This window comes from Ailuropoda melanoleuca, chromosome 13 (assembly GCF_002007445.2).
Source record: "Ailuropoda melanoleuca isolate Jingjing chromosome 13, ASM200744v2, whole genome shotgun sequence".
NCBI lineage: Eukaryota > Metazoa > Chordata > Mammalia > Carnivora > Ursidae > Ailuropoda > Ailuropoda melanoleuca.
Window position 1 is genome coordinate 65,727,380 of NC_048230.1, and position 23,175 is coordinate 65,750,554.

At 52.1% G+C, this 23,175-nt stretch overlaps 2 protein-coding genes across 3 annotated transcripts in view; both read right to left on the minus strand.

Annotated features, from left to right (window-relative positions):
- Positions 1–10,195, minus strand: part of ARHGAP40 (Rho GTPase activating protein 40) — a 32,289-nt gene extending 22,094 nt beyond the window's left edge. Inside the window, 4 exon segments of the mRNA XM_034641591.1 lie at positions 167–196; positions 199–278; positions 9,891–9,937; positions 9,940–10,195. Coding sequence (XP_034497482.1) covers positions 167–196; positions 199–278; positions 9,891–9,937; positions 9,940–9,993 — 211 coding nt within the window. The 5' untranslated portion in view covers positions 9,994–10,195.
- A 3,852-nt stretch (positions 10,196–14,047) lies between these two features.
- Positions 14,048–21,477, minus strand: ADIG (adipogenin). Of its 2 annotated transcripts, none has more exons than XM_034640757.1 (3): positions 20,531–21,477; positions 15,328–15,613; positions 14,048–14,315 (listed from the first exon to the last, which is right to left on the minus strand). In XM_034640757.1, exons 1-3 carry the CDS (start codon positions 20,655–20,657, stop codon positions 14,306–14,308), a joined length of 423 nt encoding a protein of 140 aa, XP_034496648.1. In that variant the 5' UTR covers positions 20,658–21,477; the 3' UTR covers positions 14,048–14,305. The 2 variants fall into 2 exon arrangements, with proteins under 2 accessions (XP_034496648.1, XP_034496647.1); XM_034640756.1 differs by having other exon boundaries at positions 15,328–15,637.
- Between the last annotated feature and the right edge of the window lie 1,698 nt (positions 21,478–23,175).

Genomic DNA, 23,175 nt, shown 5'->3' on the forward strand with positions numbered 1-23,175 from the left:
TTGCATGGAAAAGGGGGAGACTGGACGGCTGGGAGCAAGGGTAGGGCCGGGAAACCAGTGAAGAGGGTACTGCATCAGTCCAGATGCAAGGGAAAGCCCCTTCCTGCCTGGCTCCTGTCATGTCCCCCCCCACCCCCACCCCCCGGTAGAAGGCCCCNCTCCTTACCCTCTGGGAGCTGGCCTTCACTCCTGCCATATCCTCTTCCTTCAGCTCATTCCTCTGTCGGATCTGTCCCGCCTCCATCCGGAACCCATCCAGGGAGGAACTCTCTGCTAAGCTATTATTTAAAAAACAAACAAACAACAATAATCCAGAAAAGAAGCATTATGTGCATTCCTCCAGCCACAGGAATTGATTCAAGGAAGGGAACACTCAGGACTTTGGCTGGGAGTTCTAGGAGACAGACAAGCAGCTCCAGCCCAGAATGTAGAGCGAGTAGCCCCGAGGAGGCGGTGGGCACGCAGTGGGGGCTCCAGGCTCATAACAAAGTGGATCCCACACTCAGCATAAATAGAAAGCTTAAAAACTTGATCCTAAATGATGTCATTGAGTAGTTGAGTCATAAGGGGGTCACCCGCATGGCGCTTATTACTGGAAAGATCCTCGTTGGGGAGGCAGCCTCCGTCCCCTTTGACAGAGGCTTAGGCCGTTTCCATCTGTCAGTCACAAGTAACGCGGCCATAAGCATCCTCACGTTCATCATCCTGTCCCCTTGTGTGGAGGTCACAGTAGAACAGAGTGCGAGGAGCGGATTTGCAGGATCAAAGGGTTTGTGAGATGGTGACCCTTCTTGCCAAATTGCCTTCCAGAAAGCATTGTTCTATTGGATTTGTTTGTTGTGGTGGTTGTTGCAGCCCCGGACGGGGTGCTGATTTTGTTTCTGCTGCCTCCCTGGCCTCCTTCTTGTGGGGTCCTGTGCCCTGGAGTCCCCGAGGCTGGGTTTTGCCCACAACTTGAGATCCCACCCACTTATGTCCCCCAACTTCTGGAGGTGTGATCCAGTAGCCAGGCCCTGGGTCATGGATATGTGACCTGAGCTGTCACACAGGGTCCCCTGCTTAGAAGGGCTTAGAAGGGCCCCCTGCTTGGTTTAGTCATCATCATGGAATTCTTAATAATGTTTGAACAAGGGCCTCCGTATTCGTTTGACACATGGCTGGAGCTTTTCTCCCGAGTGTCCTGCCCACACACTGAGCTCGACTCCAAGCGATACACACTCACATCCCGAAACACACTCAAACACACACTCAAATGTGGTAAAGCAGAGAGATCTCGGGTCCACCAGGGCCCAAAGGAAGAGGCAGGGCACCAGCTCTCCCCGGGGAACGGCTTGGCCATTCTCACCGAGCAGAAGCTTAACTGGAGACCGATTCCCAGTTAATTATAAAATTGGCTGTTCCACTCTGTTGATGGTTCTGGAGAAAGCTGCTAGTCGGGCGTGCCTCCTGCGGATCCGTGTGGTCCCCCATGCTGGCACACAGTTTGGTTTCTTTCGCTGTTTTGCGATTTGCTTGAAAATTGCCAGCATCTGTGTGTTTTTGTGACAATTTGAAAACCTCAGTGACTAAACCCAAACAGAAGTCAACTGTGTCTCCATTTCGACAGCTAAGCAGCACGAGAGGACCGGTCGTTTCTCTGGGTGAACTTTCTAAGGAGGTCAGACGGGGGCCCCAGGAAAGACCAGACATGAAATCAAACCCCAGCACTTCTAAAGGTGTTGTTGTGCCGAGATCACAGCGTGCACCGTGGCAACAAGTCTTCAGTTTAGCACGACTACGGGCTCTCGGCACGGCCACAAAATCCATTCCGAGCTTCACAAACACAGACCTTTTGTTTTGTTTTCAGCATTTTATTCACGTATAGTGTATGCGGAACAGTGCACAGATCCTAAGCGTTCCGCACAAGTAACTGTCTCTCATGGTGATCTTGCTTTTGGGCATTTACTGAGCACTTACTACAGGCCCACTAAGCGACAGAAACTCGGATCCGTAAGTTTAGAAGGTAAGAACTTTGGCTCAAGTGTCAGACAGGTGTGACTTTGAATCCTAGAGTTGTCATTTATTACTGAAGTAAACCTGGGGAGCCTGTGAACCTCGCAAGCCTCGGCTTCCTCATCGTCACATGGTGTGGGGGTCACTGCAGGTCCCCAAGGATCAGAGGTGGGGGTGGGCAGGCAGCAGCTGAAGGACGGGCTGAGGGGCCCACACAGGCACCATGACCCAGGGACAAGGATGCCTGTCGGGATGTGCAGCGGGAGGCTGGCCGGGCCTCCTTGTCCAGCTCCACCGGGGGAAGTCGGGCTCTTTGGCAGCTCTTCAGTCCCCTCCGAGCGCCTGCCCCTGCCTGCCACCTCCAGCGGCAGGAAGCGGAGTGCTACACACACCACATCCAGGTTAGACAGAGGCTGAGCCCCACGCACACAACTTGTGTCTCAGGGGAGCCGTTTCATTTCTCTGGGCCTCCGCGTTCTCCGCAGAGGGGGGTAATCCGAGCGACTGTCACTGTAAGCGTCACAAGAGGGGTTCCTGAGAAGCCAGGCAAAGTAGCTGGCCTATCCTGGGTGCTCGGGAAATAGGAACCGTTGCCACAATTGTCATTAGTGTGACATCATCGCCACTCCCCTCATCATGAACGATAGAGGCCAGAGTAAGTTCGGGAGAAGGCTCTGGTCACAGCACAGGCCCTATGGCCACAGTGACACGTTGCCAAATGTCTCCTGGGGAGCAAAATTGCCCCCATTAAGAACCACTGTTTTACATGGATTCATTCATGTAATCCTCACAAATTTCTGTTATTATTATCCCATTTTACAGATGAGAAAACAGAGGCACATAGAAATTAACTTGTCCAAGATTACCTGTCTAGTAAATGGTAGGACTGGGCTTTGACCTCAGGCGGTCTGGCTCCATGGCCCATGTTCTCAACCATTATGCAATAAGCCCTTTTGCAACTTTTTTTCTTAATTGTGACTTTTCCTTCTCTCTTTTTTCCTACCCCATTGGCCAGATGCAGCATAAGTTTGGGGAGGCAAGACCACCAGCCTAGACTCAGGCCCAGCTCTGCTTCTTACCAGCTGCTTTGACTCTTTTGAAGAGTCCCTCTGGCTCATAATTAGGAATGGAGAGAGGTGCCTGGGTGGCTCAGTTGGTTAAGTGTCTGCCTTTGGCTCAGGTCATGATCCCAGAGTCCTGGGACTGAGTCCCTCAGTGGGAAGTCTGCTCTCCCTCTGCCACTCCCCGCTTGTGCTCTCTCTCTCTAATAAATAAATAAAATATTTTTTAAAAATTAGCAATGGATAGTGATATGTCATAGCGAGATGGATTGAGATAAATCCCCATGGGGCATGCTGGAGAAGCAACAGGTGGTCACTGTCAGGGAAATGCCAATTTCTCCTTGGCCAAGTAGATAACCCAGGGGCTGATAAGAAGCAGGGGTAAAGACAAAGGAGGGACAGAGGATATGAGTGGATTGCCAAGCATGGCCACCATGGGAGGGATGGCTGTAGGGTGTGTGATGTGACCATGTCTTTTATATCCTCTGCAAACATCAGGCAATCAAACTGACCAGCCAATGCTTTAAGAATTGGGTTGTTCTAGAGCCAGTGCTAACATGCCAACATCAGCCTCTGGCTCAGGGTGGAATGTAGACAAATGCTGGATGCTCAGAGGTGCCTGGTTACATACACCCAGTCATAACCAGCCCTGATTTCAAAGAGGGCACAGGCGAAGGTACAAGAAGGGAAAAGCCACAGACATTTGGCATTTGCAAGGTTTGATCCCTGGGCTGCAGGAGGAGGCTTTTCCCTTTTTTGGTCCCAGTGCTATATTTTACAGTGTTTGAAAATGTCTTTCCGACAAAGAGTTCTAAGTGTGCAGCTCGTGTTGTCCCTATGTTACTTGAGTTAATACTAGACAGATCAAATTATTGTTCTCAATTCATTATTCTTCCTTCTACTTATGGCCTTTGCTCTGCACCCATCCATTGACTTGGGCTTTGGGCACATGCCATGCTCTGGCCAACAGAATGCTGGCAGACATGAGATAAACCAAGGCATGAAATGTGTCTGTGTGATGGGGCCGGCCTTCTTGCGCCTCCCATCATCATGGGAAGAGCTGTCCCTGGGTGGCTGCAGCCTGAGTCCCAGAATAAACACATATGGCACAGACCAGAGCCCAGCCAGAAGGAGCAGCAAGTTCAGCCGGACCCATCACTTGAAATGGAGCCACCCATCAGAGCCTGGGCCAGATCGGTGACCCCTCAGCCAGCCAGCAGATGCATGGCTTGAATAATGAGTGTTGCTTTCGTGAAGAATTGCCAGTGAGTTTGAGATCATGTGTTACACAGTGACAGCTGATAGAGACAGTGTATTATTGAACAATCTAAACAACTTGGCCAGAGGACTAGTGGGCCCCCTCTCTCGCACTCACACACATTTCCACATGCTAGGTACACATGACACATGCACACTCCATGTCCCACCCCACCCCCAACCCCCAGATGAAATGACATGCTAAGTTCTGAGTCAAGAGAAGGGTGGGAATCAGGTCTCTGAGAGCAGGGGTTGAAAGGCAATCTCAGGGCAGAGCCGTGTGCACGTGGGTGCGTCAGGGAACATGTAGGTCCATACTTTCCCATGAACATGTACGTCCTATGATCACGTGTGATCATGTGGGCTTATGAAGGAAGGCCTTCCCTCTGCTGCTTTAGAACTTGCGTAGAAGTCTGGACTCTCCGTGCCCACACAAGTACTCTCATATAACTTAGTACATGACTACGATGTGGATGGTGCCCCTTTGGATGTAATATCTTTATGCAGTGCACAACCTGAACATCAGTACACAGCAATATTGCTATCTATGAAGCAATCCCTGGGAGAATGGGGTGGGGCAGGATTCACATATCATAAAAGGCAAATCCTGTATTTACATTTTTGAGTATCATCTGAACTGAGCTCCCAAACTCCCTGCAAGGCAACAACTTTCCCCATAAGACAAGATTGGCTCATTGCAGCCAGTGTGCTCATTCTTAGAATGACTTGGCAATGTTCATTACATTTCCTCCACTTAATAATTCTGTTACAGGTGCTATCCGGGCTGTAGAACTTTTACGTGTGACTATTTTATGTTATAGATAAAAAAAATACAAACATTTTGAAATGCGATCTATACACTTGAGCTTCCTGGATGAGATCTGAGGCTTGGCTGGAAGACAGAAAAGAGCACAGCTGCAGGTGCTCCTGTCAGCTGGTCAAGGAGGGTGAGAGCCAGAGAAATAGGAGACCTGCTGGCCCGCAGACCCATGGTTCTCAACCCTGACTGTGCACTGCAATCACCAAGGCAGCTTCTCCAAGTCCCAGTGCTCAGGCAGTACTCCAGACCAAAGGCACCAGAAGCCCCAGAAATGGGACCTGGGCGGCAGTATTGTTTGAAGCTGCCCAGGTGAAGCCATCGTGCCGTCAGGGCTGGAAAGCGCTCCTCCTGGACACATGGTCTTGCAGCTGGCATTCCGAGGATTGCACAGAAGGTTTCAAGAGTGGGATGGGAAGAAATGGATTGCCCCCAAATTCTCATGTAGCTCTTCTGGGAGGGGGCAGCCTGCATTTCTGGGGTGGCTGGGGGAGATGAAAGTTCTGCCCAGGACCTCTGAGACGTTGAATGGTCCCAACCAGAAGATCAGGATTGACTAAGCTCCATTTGAAGTGGCAGAGTGCCACCCCCCACTCCCCCACCCCCCAGATCTTAACACATTTAATACAGCTTGCCCTCATTTGAACATGAAGAGGTCTCATGCTGAAAAATCCTCTAGTTACAATTTCTCTGGAAAACAAATAAGAAGAGCTGACCATCCCGCCACCCCCACCCTGAGTGCCAGCAAACAGAAGACGCTGGGCGGCGGCCGCCCCTTCCAGCAGGCTTCCAGCCAGCAGCGCGTCCCTGCCCTGCTTGCCAGAGAGTGTCTGAACGTTCCCAGGGCTTTGAGGCTTGCCTCCATCCTTCCTTTAAGCAAGGTCATGGACCCTAGCTCGTCCCCACCTGAGCCACTTAATCAGATGATTTTATATGTTGGGCAACATAGAGAATTGTGTTGGTCACCTGTGCCCACTGAGCACTTGAAATGTGGTTAGTATGACAGCAGAGCTGAATTTTTCATTTTATTTCATTTTAAACTTGCAGGGGCGAGGCAGGCATGACGCCCGGGGGGTAGAGGCAGCGACTGCTGTCTGGAGGAACAGCATGGAAGCCTGAATGCTGTAAGTACACTACTGCCCTCCCCACAAAAACGGTGCCCAGACCCTAATCCCAGGATCTGTGAGTACGCTATGCTGCATGGCAAGGCAGGGGTTAAGATTCCGGATGGAATTTAGGTTGCTAATCAGCCAACCCTGAGATGGGGAAACTCTCCTGGATTATCTGGGTGGGCCTCAGGTAACCAGAATGTCCTTCAATGGGGAAGAGGGAGCCAAAAGAGTGAAAACCAGAGACGTGGTAGCATTAGAAGGATTCAAGTGGCCACGGCACACTTTGGAGGTGGAAGGGGACCAGGAGCTAAGGAAGGCCAACGGCCTCTAGAAGCTGGAAAGTGGGCTTTCTCCTAGAGCCCTACAGAAAGGAATAGAGCCCTGCCAACATGTGATTCCTGAAGGAGATCTGAGGCTTGGCTGGAAGACCTGGGAGACCCATTTTGGCCTTCCCTAGAACTCTAGGATAATCCATCTGTATGGTTTAAGCCACTTATTTTATGACAGTTGGTTATGGCAGCAATAGGTAGCACAGCGGCTTAGGGCCCAGGCCCTGGAGTCAGGCTGTCTGGGTCTGGGTCTGCGTCTGTCCTCCTGATGTGTGACCATGGGAAAATATCGCAGTCTCTCAGGTCCCCCTGCAAAATGGGGGGTGATGATGATGATAATAGCATACACAGGGTTGTGAGGAGGAAGTAATTAACGCATACAAATCGTCTGGCCCATAGTTAGTGCTCCAACAAATGTCTGAAAGCAGAACTGCTTCAGCACAGCCTACAAACCACCTAAGGTGGGGCAAACAGCCCAGAGGGACAGAACGGGAACCAGAGTGCAATGTGGCAGAGGAAAGAAGGCTTCCTGGAGGAGACAATGCTGGGACTCAGTTTTAAAGGGTCAGTGGACACCAGGGGGGAATGAGATCCGCAGAGCTCACAGGAAGGGGAGCATGTTAGTATGCTGGGAAGTACAAAGGAATTTCCCCGGGGGGATGCGAGTCTACATTTGGGTTTGATGAAAACGAAGTTGGGAAGAAATATAAGGTGGTGGAGAAGATCTCCCCAAGCAAAATAAAACCCCGAAGCCATTAACCAGCAATGCCTGAGGTTTGATTACATCAAAATTCAAAATTCCTGTCTAACAAAGACACCATAAACTAAGTTGGTGATCAGCTGACAGGATAATTGCAACAAATGATAAAGGTTACTATCTAGTCTATATAAAGAGTTCCTGGAAATCGATAAGGAAAAAATTCCTTCAACAAACATCTCATAGAATCGTACACAGCAGATATGAATTAACAGCCACTGGAGATAAAATGTAAATGCTCCATATGAAAAGATGTGATCGGGGGGGCGCCTGGGTGGCGCAGTCGTTAAGCGTCTGCCTTTGGCTCAGGGTGTGATACCAGCGTTCTGGGATCGAGCCCCACATCAGGCTCCTGTGCTAGGAGCCTGCTTCTTCCTCTCCCACTCCCCCTGCTTGTGTTCCCTCTCTCGCTGGCTGTCTCTGTCAAATAAATAGAACAAAATCTTTAAAAAAAAAAAAAAAGATGTGATCAGGGAAACACAAATTAAAACAATGAAATATTTTCACCCACCAGATTGGCAAACACCAAAAAGATCGCTAATACCCAGGGCTGGCAAGTCTCAAGAAGACATTTTCACATTCTATGCGCATCTGCTGGCCAAACTGGGTGGAGCTGGTAATGCTTGATGGGAGGGGAGTTGGAGGGGTAGGGAACTCCAGAACCCTGAAGGACCCCAACCAACCACTCGGCATAATGAGAGGCTTCTCCCTTTGCTTCACTATGAGGCAAGAGAGGAAATAAGGAGCCCGTCAGAAGGGACCTGCCCTTCGCTGCTTTGTAAGCAAGCCAGTAGAGGTGAGCCCTGGAGAGACCCTGCCTGTAAGCCCTCCTGCGGCAAAGGTGGTTGGAATGCAGCCTCCGGTGGACTTTCCGTGGTGGACGTACAGGAAGGTGGGTGTGAGCAATGGCGCTTGTTGCAAATAAAGGAGCGGGCTCAGAAGGGTGAGGTACGCGGAGGACTTAGGGCTCAAATGCAGATCTTTCTACCACTCCGAGGAGTCAGGAGGCCCAAATTTACTTACTGCATGAAAACAAATCTGTGTATTTGAGTCCTTCCCAGAGCGTTCCCTCGGACCACTCATGTCTGGTGCCTACGGCGCGCTCCCCACGTCCCTGCTCTGTGCTGGACCCTTCACGTGCATTCGTGTCCTTGCGTCCTCATAGCAGAGAAGGCAGGAACTGTTGCTGCATCCATCTGACAGGAGAGGAAGCTGAGGCTCCGAGAGCTTAAGTAATTCCCCGGAGCCCCACACAGCTGCTAAGTGGGGAAGCTGGACTTTGAGGTTCAGGCTGACCTTCTACCACGGACGCATTTAAACTGCGCACGGGTGATTCTTTGGTGCTTGGGTTCACATACAGGGGTGTGTGCCGGGGGGTTAAAGAAACATGCTATCTGGAGAGATAGGTGACATTATCCCATGGCAGAGACCTCGGAGCTGCACGTGAGCAAAGCATGAGTTCAGGCAGGCTTTGTAAAAATGACTTATTCCACAAGTTGTCCGTATCCAACCGGCTAAGTCGCTAAACACACGGTGTTAACGGAACCTTGACTGTTGCACTAGACTCAAAATGGTCTTCCCGCCTCTGTGATCTACCAGATGGCCAGCATGTGAGAAGGTGCTCAACTGCGCTAATAATATCAGAAAGCAGAGTTGAAAACAAGATACAATCAGCATAGGCTAAAAGGAGCAGCACCGTCAAGAACGTCCGTACAAAAAACCGCACCGGCACCCACTCAACGAGTCTGTAATTGGACGGAGCCTTCTGGGAAACCACTTGGCGACGTGTTTCAGTTTTAAATGTACAGACCTTTGGACTCAGTGATTCCTATTCTGGGAATTTACCATAAGGTAAGTGCACAAAGATATATATGCCCAAGCCAATGCATATAGTAAAAATAGCAACAAGAAAGGAAGGAGGGAAGGAAGGAAAGAAGGAAGGGAGGGAAAGAGGGGGCAGGGAGGGGGAAAAGAAAAGGAAGGAAATGGCCTAAATTTTCATCATAGGATGTTAGTTAACAAAAGTACAATTTGGTCATAAAACAGCCGCATGGACCCAGCTGTGACCCCATAGCTTCGGGTCCTGAATCCTGAACCCCAAATAAGCCCTGGGGTCCCTAACACTCCATACATTCAGAGGGAGGTAAAACGGCATATATGACGGGGGGTCCTTCATACCCCTTAGAATCTGAAAATCAGTGACCCCTGCAGAAGGCCATGAGCAGGAGTCCAGGGCAGTGTGTGTGTCCCACAAGGGTCTGGGTTTGGAGTCCATGGACCAAGGTTTGAATTACACCCCCACCACTTGGCAGTTGGTAACTCCGGGCCGTTTACTCAACCTCCTGAGCATCTGTTCCCTCATCTGTAGGATAGGAGGAGAATTCTTCCCTCACAGGGCTGTAGTGAGGACTGACAGATAGGCTATATACCCCTTAACACACAGTAGGTCCTCACCTTATTCCTCTTACCCCTCAGGCCAGGCCCTGAGACATCAGTGTCCCAAATCTCCCCCCCCCACCATGATGCCTGTACCTTCAGCCCAGGTCCACACAGCGCCCCAGCTGCCTGGCAGTGCAGGCCCATAGGATCCAGGGACATGGTGAGGCAAGGGGCACCAGGGTGCCAGCCTCTGCATCTGGGCTGCAGGGAGAAGGGCAGGCCCTGCCATTGGCTGGCACTCTCGTGGCTCCTAGTTTGGCGGCTGGGCTGCTGTCACTGTGGGGCTGACTCAATCAATGATGCAGGGGGAAGGCTGCGGGGCTCTGTGACACACCCGATTACCAGACACCCCCAAATGTCCAACCTCCTCCCCTGTGGGGCTGGCTCAGCCAGGACCACCTACAGGCAGACACACACACACACACACACACTCCCCCTACCCGTCTACCAGCACAACAGTGAAATAAAAACTGTACCTTTAAAAAAAGTCATGAAATATTTGCATTGCATTATTACCTACAGCCATCCGATTTTAAATTAAACTGAATTAATAAAGTAACTGACTAATGTGGCTAGAAAAGGCAGTCACGACTCAGGGATCTTCACCCTGGCCTGGCCACTCTTTGGGCAGGCTGCCCACCTGCTCTATGTCTTGATTTCCACCTCTGTGAAATGGGGATGGTAATATTTGCCAGGAAGCAGGAAAGCAAGCAAATAGGATTGTGCTGAGGGGGTGAGAAGGGCAAGGCCTGGGTGGGAGAGGAGGCTAAGGGTCAGGAAAGGGGAATGGCAGAATGTGGGGGGCCAGAAGGGCCTCTCTGGGAATTGACATTTTGCCTAGAGCGTGAGGGAGCAGGAGCTCGGCACATGCAAAGGCGTGGAAGTGGGGCATTTAGGGACAAGTGAGGGACATTCCTGCCAGTTTCTCTGGCTTGTGTCCCCATATCTGTTAGGGACCAGGAGGGCTTCCTGTTGCTCTCCAGCCAGGACAGAATGCTATGGTCTTTCCCCAGTTTGCTCTGGGTTTCTGCTCTGCCCTCCTCAGAGTCTCTGAGTGTTAATGACCTCCCAGGGGGGCATAGTTGACTTTACACTAAGAAGAGTGGCCCCAGAGAGCAACTCAAGGATGGGGCCCAAGTCCATACATCACCATAGCCTGCTTTGGCCAGGGGGAAGCAAGAAATGGAGCCCAATAACTGGAAATAATACCCCAGGGGAGCCACAGTGCCCAAAACTATGCACGGCCCTCACCAGGGGAGGGTTCCACAGGACAAAGGGCCCCTAGGAGCCTCAAGTCTCAGGTGACCGTCCCTGGCTCTCACATGGAGACTAGGGCCGTGCAGATGACCAAGTGTCCACTTTTCCCAAGGTCCTCCTGAGGAGGAGACTCTGGAACCATGCCACCAGAAGGCCAAATATTTGGAGGTCCCATTGGTGCAGAGGCTCTCCTTCCCAAATATATGTTGAAGAAGCCATGAAAGTGGGCGAAAAAGTACTTTGGAGCCATAAGGAGCTTTGTGTGTAAAACATACTAGATGCTTACTAAGTGTTGGATGGATGGATAGATGGATGGGTGATGGATGGATGGGTGATGGATGGATGGATGGATGGATGGATGAATGGGTGATGATGGATGGATGATGATGGATGGATGGATGGATGGGTGATGGATGGATGAATGGATGGATGGATGGATGAATGATGATGGATGGATGGGTGATGGATGGATGAATGGATGATGATGGATGGATGATGATGGACAAATGATGGTTGATGGGTGGATGGATAGAGGGATGGCAGATGGATGGATGGATGCATGGATGGTGGATGGATGGATTGTGGATGGATGGATGGATGAATGGATGGATGGATGAATGATGGATGGTGGATTGCTGTGTATATGAATGTGTTAGAGCATGAATGAGTACCTGAATAAATCAGTAAGCCATTAGATGAATGGGTAGAAAAGCAAATGAGTGAAGGAATAAATAAATGTTTGAATGAGTAAACAAGTTGGTCCCTGAGTAAATGAACTTCTGGTCCAGAAAAGTAAACCTAAATTGTTATCACTTCACTTAAGTGTAGGGGACCCCTGGAAAGAAAGCAAGGAGGAGGAGAGAGTATCCTGAATCTTGAGTAAGCTGCACTTTGAAGCTTCTTTAAGGAAGTACCACCTCTCAGCTTCCTGGAGAGCCACACGTACTCAGAATAGAGTGAAGAGTGCCCATACTCTGGGCAACAGTCCTCAGCCCCCCTTTGGCCTGGTCCCAGCCCTGGAGCATGGGTCAGGTGGATTAGGTCACAGTGGAATGACTCAGATCCCCCCGGGGGAGCCTGTGATGCAGCCCACCTACTCATTATTGTTGAGAGGCGTTCTATGCCCCTCAGACCCAGGAAGCTTCCCAGGGTTGTGTGCTCTGTGCGTAGCATTTCTTCCCTGCCTTTCTTTTCCTCTGAGCATCTCCTGCTCCCAACAGAGGTCTCCCACCCCGTGTCACAGATGGAGCCACACAGGCCCGCGGTTGATCCTCAGCTCTGCCACTTAGGCTGTTTGGCTTCAGGCAAGTGCCTTACCTTATCTGAGTCACAGCTTCCTCATCATTTAAATGAAAATCTTGCCTGTCTCGAGGGGTGGCTGTGAGACTTCAGTGGGATAATACGTGTCAAGGACCCAAACTGTGCCTGGCACACGATGTACCCCAAGCACCTTATTTCCAGGTGCTCAGCTTTGCTCTTTTAGCTGCAGTTTACGGAGCATTTACAAAGTGTCAGCCAAGCCCCGTGCTCAGAACTTTCCATGGACGGCCACACCGAGTTCTCACAGAAGAGGGTGGTAGGGATCACTGTGTCCTGCTAAAAATATACACGGAAATCCTAACCCCCAGGACCTCAGAATATGACCTCTTTTGGACATAGGGTCTCGACAGAGGTAATCAAGTTAAAATGTAGTCATTAGGGTGGGCCCTCACCAGTGAGGGGTCCCTCCAGAAAGAGGCAATTTGGAGACAGAGACAGACACACACAGAGGGAGACGGTGCAAAGACGCGGCAAAGAAGGCCCTGTGAAGAGGGAGGCAGGGGCTGGAAGGATACAGCCAGAAGCCAAGGAACATCTGCTAGAAGCTGGATCCTTCCCGTAGGTTCAGAGGGAGCATGTCCTGCCAGCGCCCTCTGGACTCCTGGCCTCCAGACTGTGGAACAATCCGGCCCACCCAGTTTGTGCCACTCTGTGATGGCCACCACACGAAACAAACACAGACAGGATTGGCCTCATGTTGCTAAGGACGACACTGAGGCTAGTGGGAGTAGGGGTGGACAAGGGAGGGGGTTGCAGTCAGGATTCCAGAGCTTCTGGATAGAGATTAGAAAATAAGGGCATGCCTGGGAGATGTGTCATGACAACAGGTCCAAAGAGAGAGCCACGTCCACTTACTGTTCCGAGGTTACTCGTGTGTCTTACAAACATCAATGGCACAAGCTTCAGCTGCATCGTCCAGGCTAGGAAGCACCAAGGATATCCCTGGGGATCTTGAGAAATACCTCTCAGTTAGTAGTCAGGAAAATGGGCCACTTCCAGGCTGTGTGACTTTGGGCGAGTTACTTCACCTCTCTGACCCTCAGTTCCCTCATCTGAAAATGGAATTATGACCCACCTCACAGGGTTGTTGCGAGGATCAAATAAGACCACTCACGGGAAGCGCTTAGCCCTGGGCAGACCCACAGCAACAGCAGCACTCAGCCACGGCTGCTGGACTAGGGATCATGTCTCTTGGGGAGCCTAGTACCAGAGGATTACAGGCTGTTTACCACCCCCCACACATACAATCCGCCTTATAGAACAAAATGTTAAAAGGGGGGCCTCAATCCATACCCCTCAGAGGCCTGGGGTCTCGGCCTCCCACCCAGAGCGGGGAGGCATCTTCCCACAGCCCACACCAACTGCCAGCCAGAGCTGCTTACCTGCCAGGAGCCCCAAGGGGCTGTGTCCCCTGCCTTCTGCCGCAGGCACTCTCAGGAGCACGGCCAGGTGTCCTCCCTGCCCAGCCAGGCAGTGCCCACTCTTCCTCAAGGTCTGAGTGCCCCCCCCCACCCCCGGGAGGCTCCTCTGGTTCCTCCTGAGTGGCTGGGGGCAGGAGGGTGGGGCTTGGTGGCTTGCCTGTCTCTTCTAGGTCAGCACAGAAGCTGATCCCCAGCACCCCTCACAGCAGAGGGAGAGGCGATCAAGCAGTGCATGGGAAGTTGGAGAAAATGCCAGACAAAGCCTGAGAGAAGCTTCAGCCACAGGGGATATTTGTCACCAAAACTCTTTATTCAATGCCAGGAAAGCTCCCAGGAAAACACAGGTAGCCAAAATCTCATCAGCTAGAACAAGGCATGTGTGGAGGAAGAGGTGTGTGTCGGGTGGGGGGTGAGGGGAGAGGGTTGAATGTGTGAGAAAGACAGTATGTGTGTGCATTTTAGGGCTACGTGTACAGCAGGACAAAGGCCTGGGGAAACAGGCACTTAACGTTCACCCTCGGTGTTTCCACATGGTGGGACAACTCAGGAACACCCGCAAAATGTGAACGCAGAGATTGTTGTAAATTCAGCAATTTCTCCTCCTGGAATTTATCCTTGAGATAGAAGCACACTTGTATACGAAGATAAAATTTCCAGGGTGTTCACTGTAGCCTTGTCGATAAGAACAGAAACCTTGTCCAGCAGAATTGGTGGGCTCAGCTCCCAAAGGGCAGCTCTCGACCCCACACAAGGAACTCAGATTGTAACCCTAGCAATAGGGAGCCGTAGAGGCTTTAAGCAGGGGGAAGGACATGTTCTGATGTGTGCTTTGGATGGATCGTTCTGACAGGGCAGAAAAAGCAGAGCTGGGGAGCCCAAACTCCAGACGAGCTAATAATTCAGGCTCCTTTCTCTCTCCTCTGGATAGTTGAAGAGCCTTGTGATGACTGGTGGGATGTGGGGTGGCAGAGGAGGGGACACCAGGAGGGTCAGTCCCCTTCTCCTGCCATCAGCTCTGCTGCCCCTGGGCAGCCAGTGAGGGTGTAAGGACAGGGGATTTCTTCAAAGGGCAGAACCCTGCCTCCCCTGCATCTCCCGCACACCCCAGCCTGGAGAAGACCTGGCACAGTGGAGACGGGGCCTTGGCTCAAATCCCAACTCCACCGGTGTGGCTCCAAGCCAGATGCTTGGTCATTCTGTGCCTCACATGGAAAAACGCCTGGTACATAGTAGGCGCTCATTAAATGTGAGCTATTTTTTTTTAACTAGGCATATGTAGCCACTCTGTATTTATAAACGAATATTTGTTATTAAAGTCAACCTAAAAGAGAATCAAGGAGTGTGAAATTATAGAATGGGAGCTGAGAGCAAGATCCCCCAACCCTTTGAAAGGATGGGAGAAAGTCAGGCATTCCCAAGGATGGTCAAGGACGTAGGAGTCAGTGCTGGGGGTTGGGCCCAGGCCCCACAGCTTGTTCAATGAATGGATCTGGCCAGGCCCAGTGGATTTGTCAGGGGTCTCCTGAGCACAGGAAACCCCTTGTTTTTTTAATACGGACCCACACCTTCTGGCCCAGCCCTGTGCTAGGACCTCCTCTGAGTTCAGTTGGCCAACTTCTCCCCGCGTGCCTGCTTCTCCCATCTCCACAGGCTCGGGCTCCTCCCCAGGGGCCCTGGGAGGTCGTCTATAGTGGGAAAGGAGCTGGGTCCTCTGGAGGCTTTCCTGAGTCCACTGGTGGAGGAGAGGAGTCGGGAAGCATCTCACTGGCCAGAGTCGTCTTCCCTCATCGGTGAGTCTCTCCCATCCAGCTCGGTTGCCTCCACGGCTCTGCGGACTCCAGGAAAGCCAGGCTGGAAAAGCATGGAAGGCTGAGTCTAGGGATGACAGTGGAATGAAAGAATGAGAGAGGAACAGATACATGATGGGGTGGGAAGAGCTCTGTGTGAATGGGACAGGATTCTGGAGCAGAGTCCACAAGTCTCCTTTTTTTACCCCACTAATTGTACACAAACAGGACAGGCTATGTAATTTGTGGGCCCATTAAAAAAATCAATGTAAGGGGCCCCTCATTGAAAAATTAAAAATTCTAAGACGAGAGAGAGCAGAACATTAAAGCAAGCATGGGGCTCTTGTAATAGAGCTGAGAAGGACCATCAGAGAATCGGGGTCATTGGCACGGGGCTGACATTTACCTCCACTGGAATGGATGAGGTCTTTCCAGGTGTCCAGTGGGTGCCAGAGCCCTATTTCTTTGTGCAAATTACTTACTGCACTGCCACTCAGAGTTCTCATTTGCAAAATGGAGGTAAGAATAATACCCTCTTTGTAGGATCTCATAAATGAGCTGTGAAAGGGAAGGGCTCAGCACGGGCCCTGGTGCCTATTAAGTGTCCACTGCCTACCAGCAAGCATCATCACTGGCATCGCATCATTCCTCCTGCAGACAGCTGTGTGTCAGGCCTGCCGGGAGGGCTTTGAATTTGGAGCATCAATTATCGGGCATGTCAGGAGGTGGTAAGTGCTGTGGCAGAAGACAATCTAGAACAGAGTAAGGGGGACATTGGAGCTCAACCTCAGAGGTGAAGGAGTGCACCAAGTGGATGTGGGGGAGAAGAGTTCCAGGCAGAGGGAGCAGCCAGGGCAAAGACCCTAAGGAGAGTGGTGAGAGGTGAGGCCACAGAGGGAAAGGGTAGGGGACCTTTGTAAGGGAACTCTTCGTGGCAAAGGAGGCTGGTCCTCCAACATGGTGAAAACAGGTCTCCAACAGAACGAAGCAGAGGGTTCCCCAACATGGCAGAGACAACAAGCTCTCCAGCGTGGTGGTGGGAGTGGACTTCGAACACGGCAGCCGCCCTAGGCTTTGGGTAGGACCTGAGGCTCCCCCTTCCTGCCCCTCATCCCCAGAAGGGTCTCATCTGGATGAACAGGCTCACCAGCAGGGCCTCTCCTCCTCTTAGCTATGGAGTGTCCCCTCCTAGCAAAACCAGGCTGGGCCTTTGCTCCAGGGCTCCCAGTCAAAACATAAAGCGAAGTCATTTTTCTCTGAATCTGTGGATGTACAAGATAAGGCCTCTTGGGGGGTCACGTCCTGTCTCCTACCCCTGACCCAAAAGAAGCCCCCCTGCCAAGCCTGGCCATCCCTGTAGCCTTGTCTGAGACCAAGTGGCCAAGGCAGAATCGTGACAAATGGGACAGCCCTAAGATCTCAGGAAGACTCGAGGACCTTGAAGTTGACTGTGGACGATAAAAGGCTGTCCTAGGACTCAGAAAGTGACCATACCCACCTACTAAATAGGGACAGGCCCTAGAGGCGAACAAATGACCTACCTGCATTGGGTGTGGTCCAAGAGCAGGCACTGAGGACACACAAACCCAACGACTGGCCCATCTATCCATTCGTCCACCAGTCCATTTATTAACAAATATCTGAGCGCAGACACGCAAGATTTCCCTGCGGCACTGTTTTGTGGTGAAACATGCATAAGCAATAAAACGTCCTGGAAACTGTATGTGTGTGTGTGTGTGTGCCCGTATCATGAGCGGTCTGGGTGATGGAGGCGTGGCACAGGCGTACTGCACAAAGAGCTGCCCCTCCCCTCCAGCACCATATGGGAAGCTGTTCAAACAACCACGAGACCTGGAGCTTTCGACTCGCAGGGTGTCTATAATACATCACAAGCAAGTTTTGGAGGGCAGGATCGCCTCCCTTTTTGTTTGAAAAACAAGTAACAATCCGCCCACACTTTTTTGGAAAACCTGCATGTGTTATTGGATAGGTGCATGAACTTGCTAACATGACTTATCTGGGGAAGGCAACGTGAAGGAGAAAGGAGAAGGGATGGGGGGTTCTCCTCCTTACTATACTCTTTAGGCATCTCACTGGTGGCAGAGAAGTAACGGAGGCTGAAGAGAGCCCTCTGCTCGCAGACCAAGAGTAGGAGACCGAAAAGGCGGGCTTCATTTCCTCATCTGTAAAATGGGCCTATTACAGCCCTACGAGGGGGGCTTAACTGATGCAGAACGTGTACCAACAGGCATCCATCAGAGTTGGCCAGGATGAGGATTGACAAATCAGTGAGACGGCTTGAAGGGACTGCTCTTCACTACAGATCGTGATTGGTTTTTGAACACATGCTATGTGCTAAGTGTTTCATGTGCATTTTCTCATTTAATCCTGTTAACAACGTCTTGAAGGCCATTACTGTGTTATTTGTATTTTACGGAGGAGGAAGGTTCAGAAAGGTGGAATGTCCAGGCTCATGGCCAGGAAGCGGTGGTGCTGGACTCCGATCAGCCTTCCGGCACCAGTGCCCTGCAGTTCCATTGGGGGCACCTGTTTGAAGTCAGGGGCTTCAAAGGTAGCTTTGAATTTAACACCTTGCTTCAAGGACCACCACAAGGTGGGCAGGACCCTCCACCGGTGTTTCAGTCCTAAACCCATCTCTTTGCAGGTTTCTCTTCTTCCTTCTGCAAATTCCTTTCCGATCACAAAGGAAACGTCCTCAGAGGAGCATCTTCCCCTTGAAGGGCACACGTGGCTTCATCCACTCTCCTCCTGTCATGGTCCAGGATTAGTGTTGTCCCCACTGGCCAGCTTCTCCGGGGCTCAGCTGCCCATGACCTTTTCTGGGCCTCAGTATCAAGCTTGCCGGGCTGCTCACTTCTCCTCCCCTTGCTCCCCCGTCTCCTTGAGAAAGTGTGTCCTCCTGGGCCACATGGCACTCCCTGCTCACACCGGCTGCCTTCCAGGCCCTGGAACTGCCCTGCTGAGCCAGGCCAGGCCGGGGTCGGGAGGGGGGAACAGAGCTAGTCCTGTCTGCTTTTCACACCGGAAACCAGGCCAAACTGATTCCAACAAAGAGATCCATGGCAGAACAGAAAACCGCAGGCCAGGGTGTCCTTGAGCAGCAGCTCCCCCAGACCCCAGCAGGCCCGGACCCCGGCACAAGGACAGGACCAGTGGTGCAACAATACTAAGAGCGCCGAGAAGACCAGCCCCTGAGCGAAGACTGCCCATCTCACTTTAAGGACAGCTTCTGGTCATTGCAAATTACCAAATGCCTTCTTGCAAAGGGGCCACATGAGATGTGGGAGAAACTCTGAGAAAAGGTCAGGACAGGGCAGGCTGTGGATTGTTTTAGAGCAGGGCCTTCAAGGAGAATGAACTGCTGGAGATTAGTGCCTTAGACCTTAGGTGAGGCACCTCCTTGCTTCTAGAGAAGCCATCTGAAGCCACGCCTACGCTTCCTCCAACCTTGACAAAACGGCCACTGAAATGGATTCTTCCTCAGCCTATAAGCACCTACTGTGGGCCATGAGTGACACGTCCTGGACGCCCTGCCCTTCACATGCATCTCTCCACAGCCCCAAAGGGTAGGGACCGATATTATCTCCGTCCTGTAGATGAGAAACCCAAGGCTCAGAGAGGACTTGCCCAAAGTCACAGAGCTGGTAGGAGGCAGAGCCAGGAGGTGACGCTAGATAACCGGCACTCTCAAGTACTTCACAGGTGTGTGACCTGGCCACGCGGCTTCTCTCCCCAAGCCTTGGTTTCCTCAGTGGTGCAATAAGGATTACTTCGCAGTTATTCTGAGGATTAAATGAGATGATGCACAGCAGTGTTTAGCACAACTTTTAGGACGGTGTTGAAAAAAGGCTAGCAGCTATTCTGAACGATGAAGCAGCAAGGCTAAACTCTGGGCCCATATCCTAGACTCTAGACAGAGGGCTTTTATAGCCCTACACGGACCAGTGCTCTGACTCCCGCCAGACACCAGCCGATGCCCGAGTTGCGCCCCTCACGGAGGGTTGCAGCCCGCCCTGGGGAATATGAGAATCTACTTCAAAAAGACATTTTCTGGAAGCTCTGGCCAGGAACTCCCAATAATGACACCATTACCAGCCCCCACACTTGAGAACATGGGGCAGATCTGGGGATGAACCACTCAGTCTGTCTCAGTGCCATCTGACCAGAGCTGGCAGCACGTCCACACCCTCCCTGCCTAGCTGACTAAAGGTCTTGGAACTGAGAAGCAGGAGGTAGAAGGTCAAGTGGTCCCCGGGACGAGGGCCCGTGGTGAGAGGAGCGCCCAGGGAGACAGGATACCTGCGGAACAGAAGGCCACCCCTGCCACTGGCCCCCAGCTTCCCTCCTGGCCAGCTCCACCCTGCCTCCTGTTCCTCTGGGTGGCATGCTGAGCTCAGGACAAGTGTCCGTCAGCTTCCATGATCTTGCCACCCCGAGAACCCAGATGCCTCCCTGATGTACAGTCTGGGCAGAAAGCAGCGTGAGTGGTCTCTTGGCGCCTGATAAATGCCTAGGGCTGCCATATCCGATTGTGTAAGTTGTTTACTGCACAAAAGTACCCAACTGAGGAACTGGGAGGGGCTGAAATCCAGCCCATGCCTTGTTTCCCCAGCCTTGTGCCCTGGCTGCAGTCACAGGAAAGGGACCCTTTTACTAACTCATCTGTGGGCAGGGGCCACCTCTGATTTGTGCCAAAGACTTTCTGTGCTAGCAGGGGCCCTGAGGGGACACAGGTGCGTGCGTGTGCGCAAACACACACACAGCTTCCCAAACTTGGGGGCTCACTCTTGGCCTCTAAACTACTCAATTAATCCTTTGCTCCTACAGGTGACTGCTTGTCTCAGCCAGCAGTTGAGGCACATGAAGGACTCTTTTCTCTGCAGTTGCTTCAGGCCCCCCCTGCCCAGCTTCGGGACCCCCTGCCCAGCTCCAGCATTAGGGCCCCAACTGGGCAGCTCACCTTGGCTCAGTAAGAAGTGGAGCCAGATGATCAACAGGACCAACAGCAAGCTCACGGGCAGGCAGAGCCAGGACACCAGGAAGGAAAACGTGAGGTCGGTCACCAGCGGCACCAGAGGGTACTTCATGGTGCGTGTGTGGCTAAGCCAGGCCTGCCTGGGCTGGGCTGACAGGGCTGCCCTGGGGACCCAGTGGGCCGGGCCACACTCTGCTCTCAGCCCAATTGTGGCTGAGCGGGTGACACAACAAGGAAGTCACAGTGTCCCTCAGGCAAAGGGAGAGCTGTTTTGGATGAGTGCTTTTGAACGAGTGGGTGGGAGCTAGTGGCAGTGAGACAGGTTGGCCAAGAACAAAAGCCCAGGCTTCCAGGCAGGCAGGTCTGGGTTTGAATCCCTGCTGAGATGCTCTGGGTTCATGGGACACAAGGAAAGAATTCTTACCTCAGCAAGCTGCTAAAAGTTAGAAGAATAAATGATGGGCTAAACATCGCCCCCAGGGGGGCTGTTCAAGCATTTGAGGTCACAGATTCCTTCGGGAGCCAGCCAGGTCTGGGGCCTGTCCTTCTGGCTACAGGTGCCCACATCTGCACTTGGTGGCCTGGATGGAGCTTGGTGCATCGAGAGCAGGCAGCTGTCGCAGTTTCAGGCACTAACTGCTGTGCAGGAAAGGCAGGCCCACTATGGTCACATCTCCTTTCCCAAGAGAGCCTCCCAAATCTGCATTTTTACGTGAAATCTCTCAATTAAAAAATGTTACTTCAAGCACTGAAATACTGTTGGCTCAACAAAATAAGTCTGTTAGGTCAGCCTGGGTCACTGGGCTGCCATTTAAAAACTTTCTAGGGGCGCCTGGGTGGCACAGCGGTTGAGCGTCTGCCTTCAGCTCAGGGCGTGATCCCGGCGTTATGGGATCGAGCCCCACGTCAGGCTCCTCAGCTATGAGCCTGCTTCTTCCTCTCCCACTCTCCCTGCTTGTGTTCCCTCTCTCGCTGGCTGTCTCTATCTCTAATAAATAAATAAAAAATCTTTAAAAAAAAAAACTTTCTAACACATAGTAGGCCCTCAATAAATGACTATTTAATCTGGAAACTTGTGTACCTCTCCTTATTAGAGTTTTCAGTAAGGGGCTTCTAAGTGGTTAGCCTTGTTCCTTTGTCTCCCAAGGAGAGAGAATACTCTCAAATGCCATTCTTCTCTCTTCCCACCTCATCTGTCATTCGTTCATTCATGTAGAAGTGCACCTCCACGTGCCAGGCCCTGTGGCAGGAAGGAGGCCCTGGACCTCCAGGGTCTGGCCATCCCTGAGCTGAAGGGAGACTCGCCAGACGGGGAGCCTGACAGGTGCAGGGAGTTCACAGGTGGAATGGCTGCTGCTTGTGGAAGGGAGGCAGGCAGAAGCACTGCAATCCCCAAGAGGGTCCTGGACCAGCTACCTCAGTCACTATGGGCAAGTGTCTGTGAAACACACCGATTCCTACACTTCCCCCTGCTCTACTGAGTCAGAACCTCCAGGGAGGCTTAGGACCCACCATGTTAATGAGCAATCAGTCTCACGCAGCCCTGATTTTGGCGCCACAGCAGCTCGTGGAGCATGGGTGGGAAAGTCAGAAAGACCCAGTACCAGGCTGGGAGAGCAGCTGCGGGTGGTTGACCCGGGGGAGACATGGGGTGGAAGAAGCCCCATACAGGAGGATACCAGTGCATGGAGAAAGGCAAGAGGGCCAGCCACAGAAAAAATGGGGGGGGGGAATGGAGGGGAACGGAGGGGAGAGCTGGAGCTTGGAAGCCAGTGGCTTAGAGAGAGTCTTAGCCCAGTGGTGGGATGACTGGAGTCCCCAGAAGAGGCGGCCTGGGCGGACAGTATTAGAATGTGTGTCCAAGAAGAACAGTGCCTTGGCAGGCTGTGCTACTCAGAGCCCAGAGGCCAAGACCAGGAGTGGTTTGGGCTGGGGTGATGTGGGGAGGATCTCTTAGCACTGGGTCCTGACAGAGCTGAGCAGCACTGGTGGGAAAGGCTTGTACACACATTTTCTCACCAGAGCCCAGAACAGGACCACTGTGCAATCAGCCTGACGCTTCCCTGGCCGCCAAGGATCTGCTAGAGGTCCTGCGAGCAGAGCAGGCGTGGACCCACAACTACAAGGGAGGCAGCTCAGGGGGTCACATGTTGATGTCCCACAGAGTCAGTGGCAGGCTGGAGGGACAGCTCTTGGCAGAGGCACGCACCCGAACCATTCTCATCGCTGTTTCCTCAGGTGGTACAACCACCCCACACGCATGATCTAGACAGGAAGGTGCTCATCGGGCTGCATGGAACCCTCTTTTTTTTTTTTTTTTAAGATTTCATTTATTCATTTGAGAAGGAGAGAGCCAGAGAGAGCATGAACGGGGGAAGGGGGAGAAGCAGGCTCTCGCTGAGCAGGGAGACTGACGTGGGGATCATAACCTGAGCCAAAGGCAGACGCTTAACCAACTGAGCCACTCAGGCACCCCATGCATGGAACCCTCTTGAGTCGACCCTACTTACAGGGGCAGTGGGTGGGGGGGAGGATGGCCTCCTCGGCGTCTCCCCTTTCCTGACCGCTAGCCGTGGCAGAGCCCCTATTTTCTGCAGGGAGAAAGCACGCTTCCTTTCTGTGTTCCTAAG

Coding starts and splice junctions, on each gene's coding strand:
- ADIG (XM_034640756.1), bottom strand. CDS start 20,657: ATGAAGTACCCTCTGGTGCCGCTGGTGACCGACCTCACGTTTTCCTTC. Junction 15,638..20,530: donor CCACTTCTTACTGAGCCAAG/GTGAGCTGCCCA, acceptor TGTCATCCCTAG/ACTCAGCCTTCCATGCTTTT.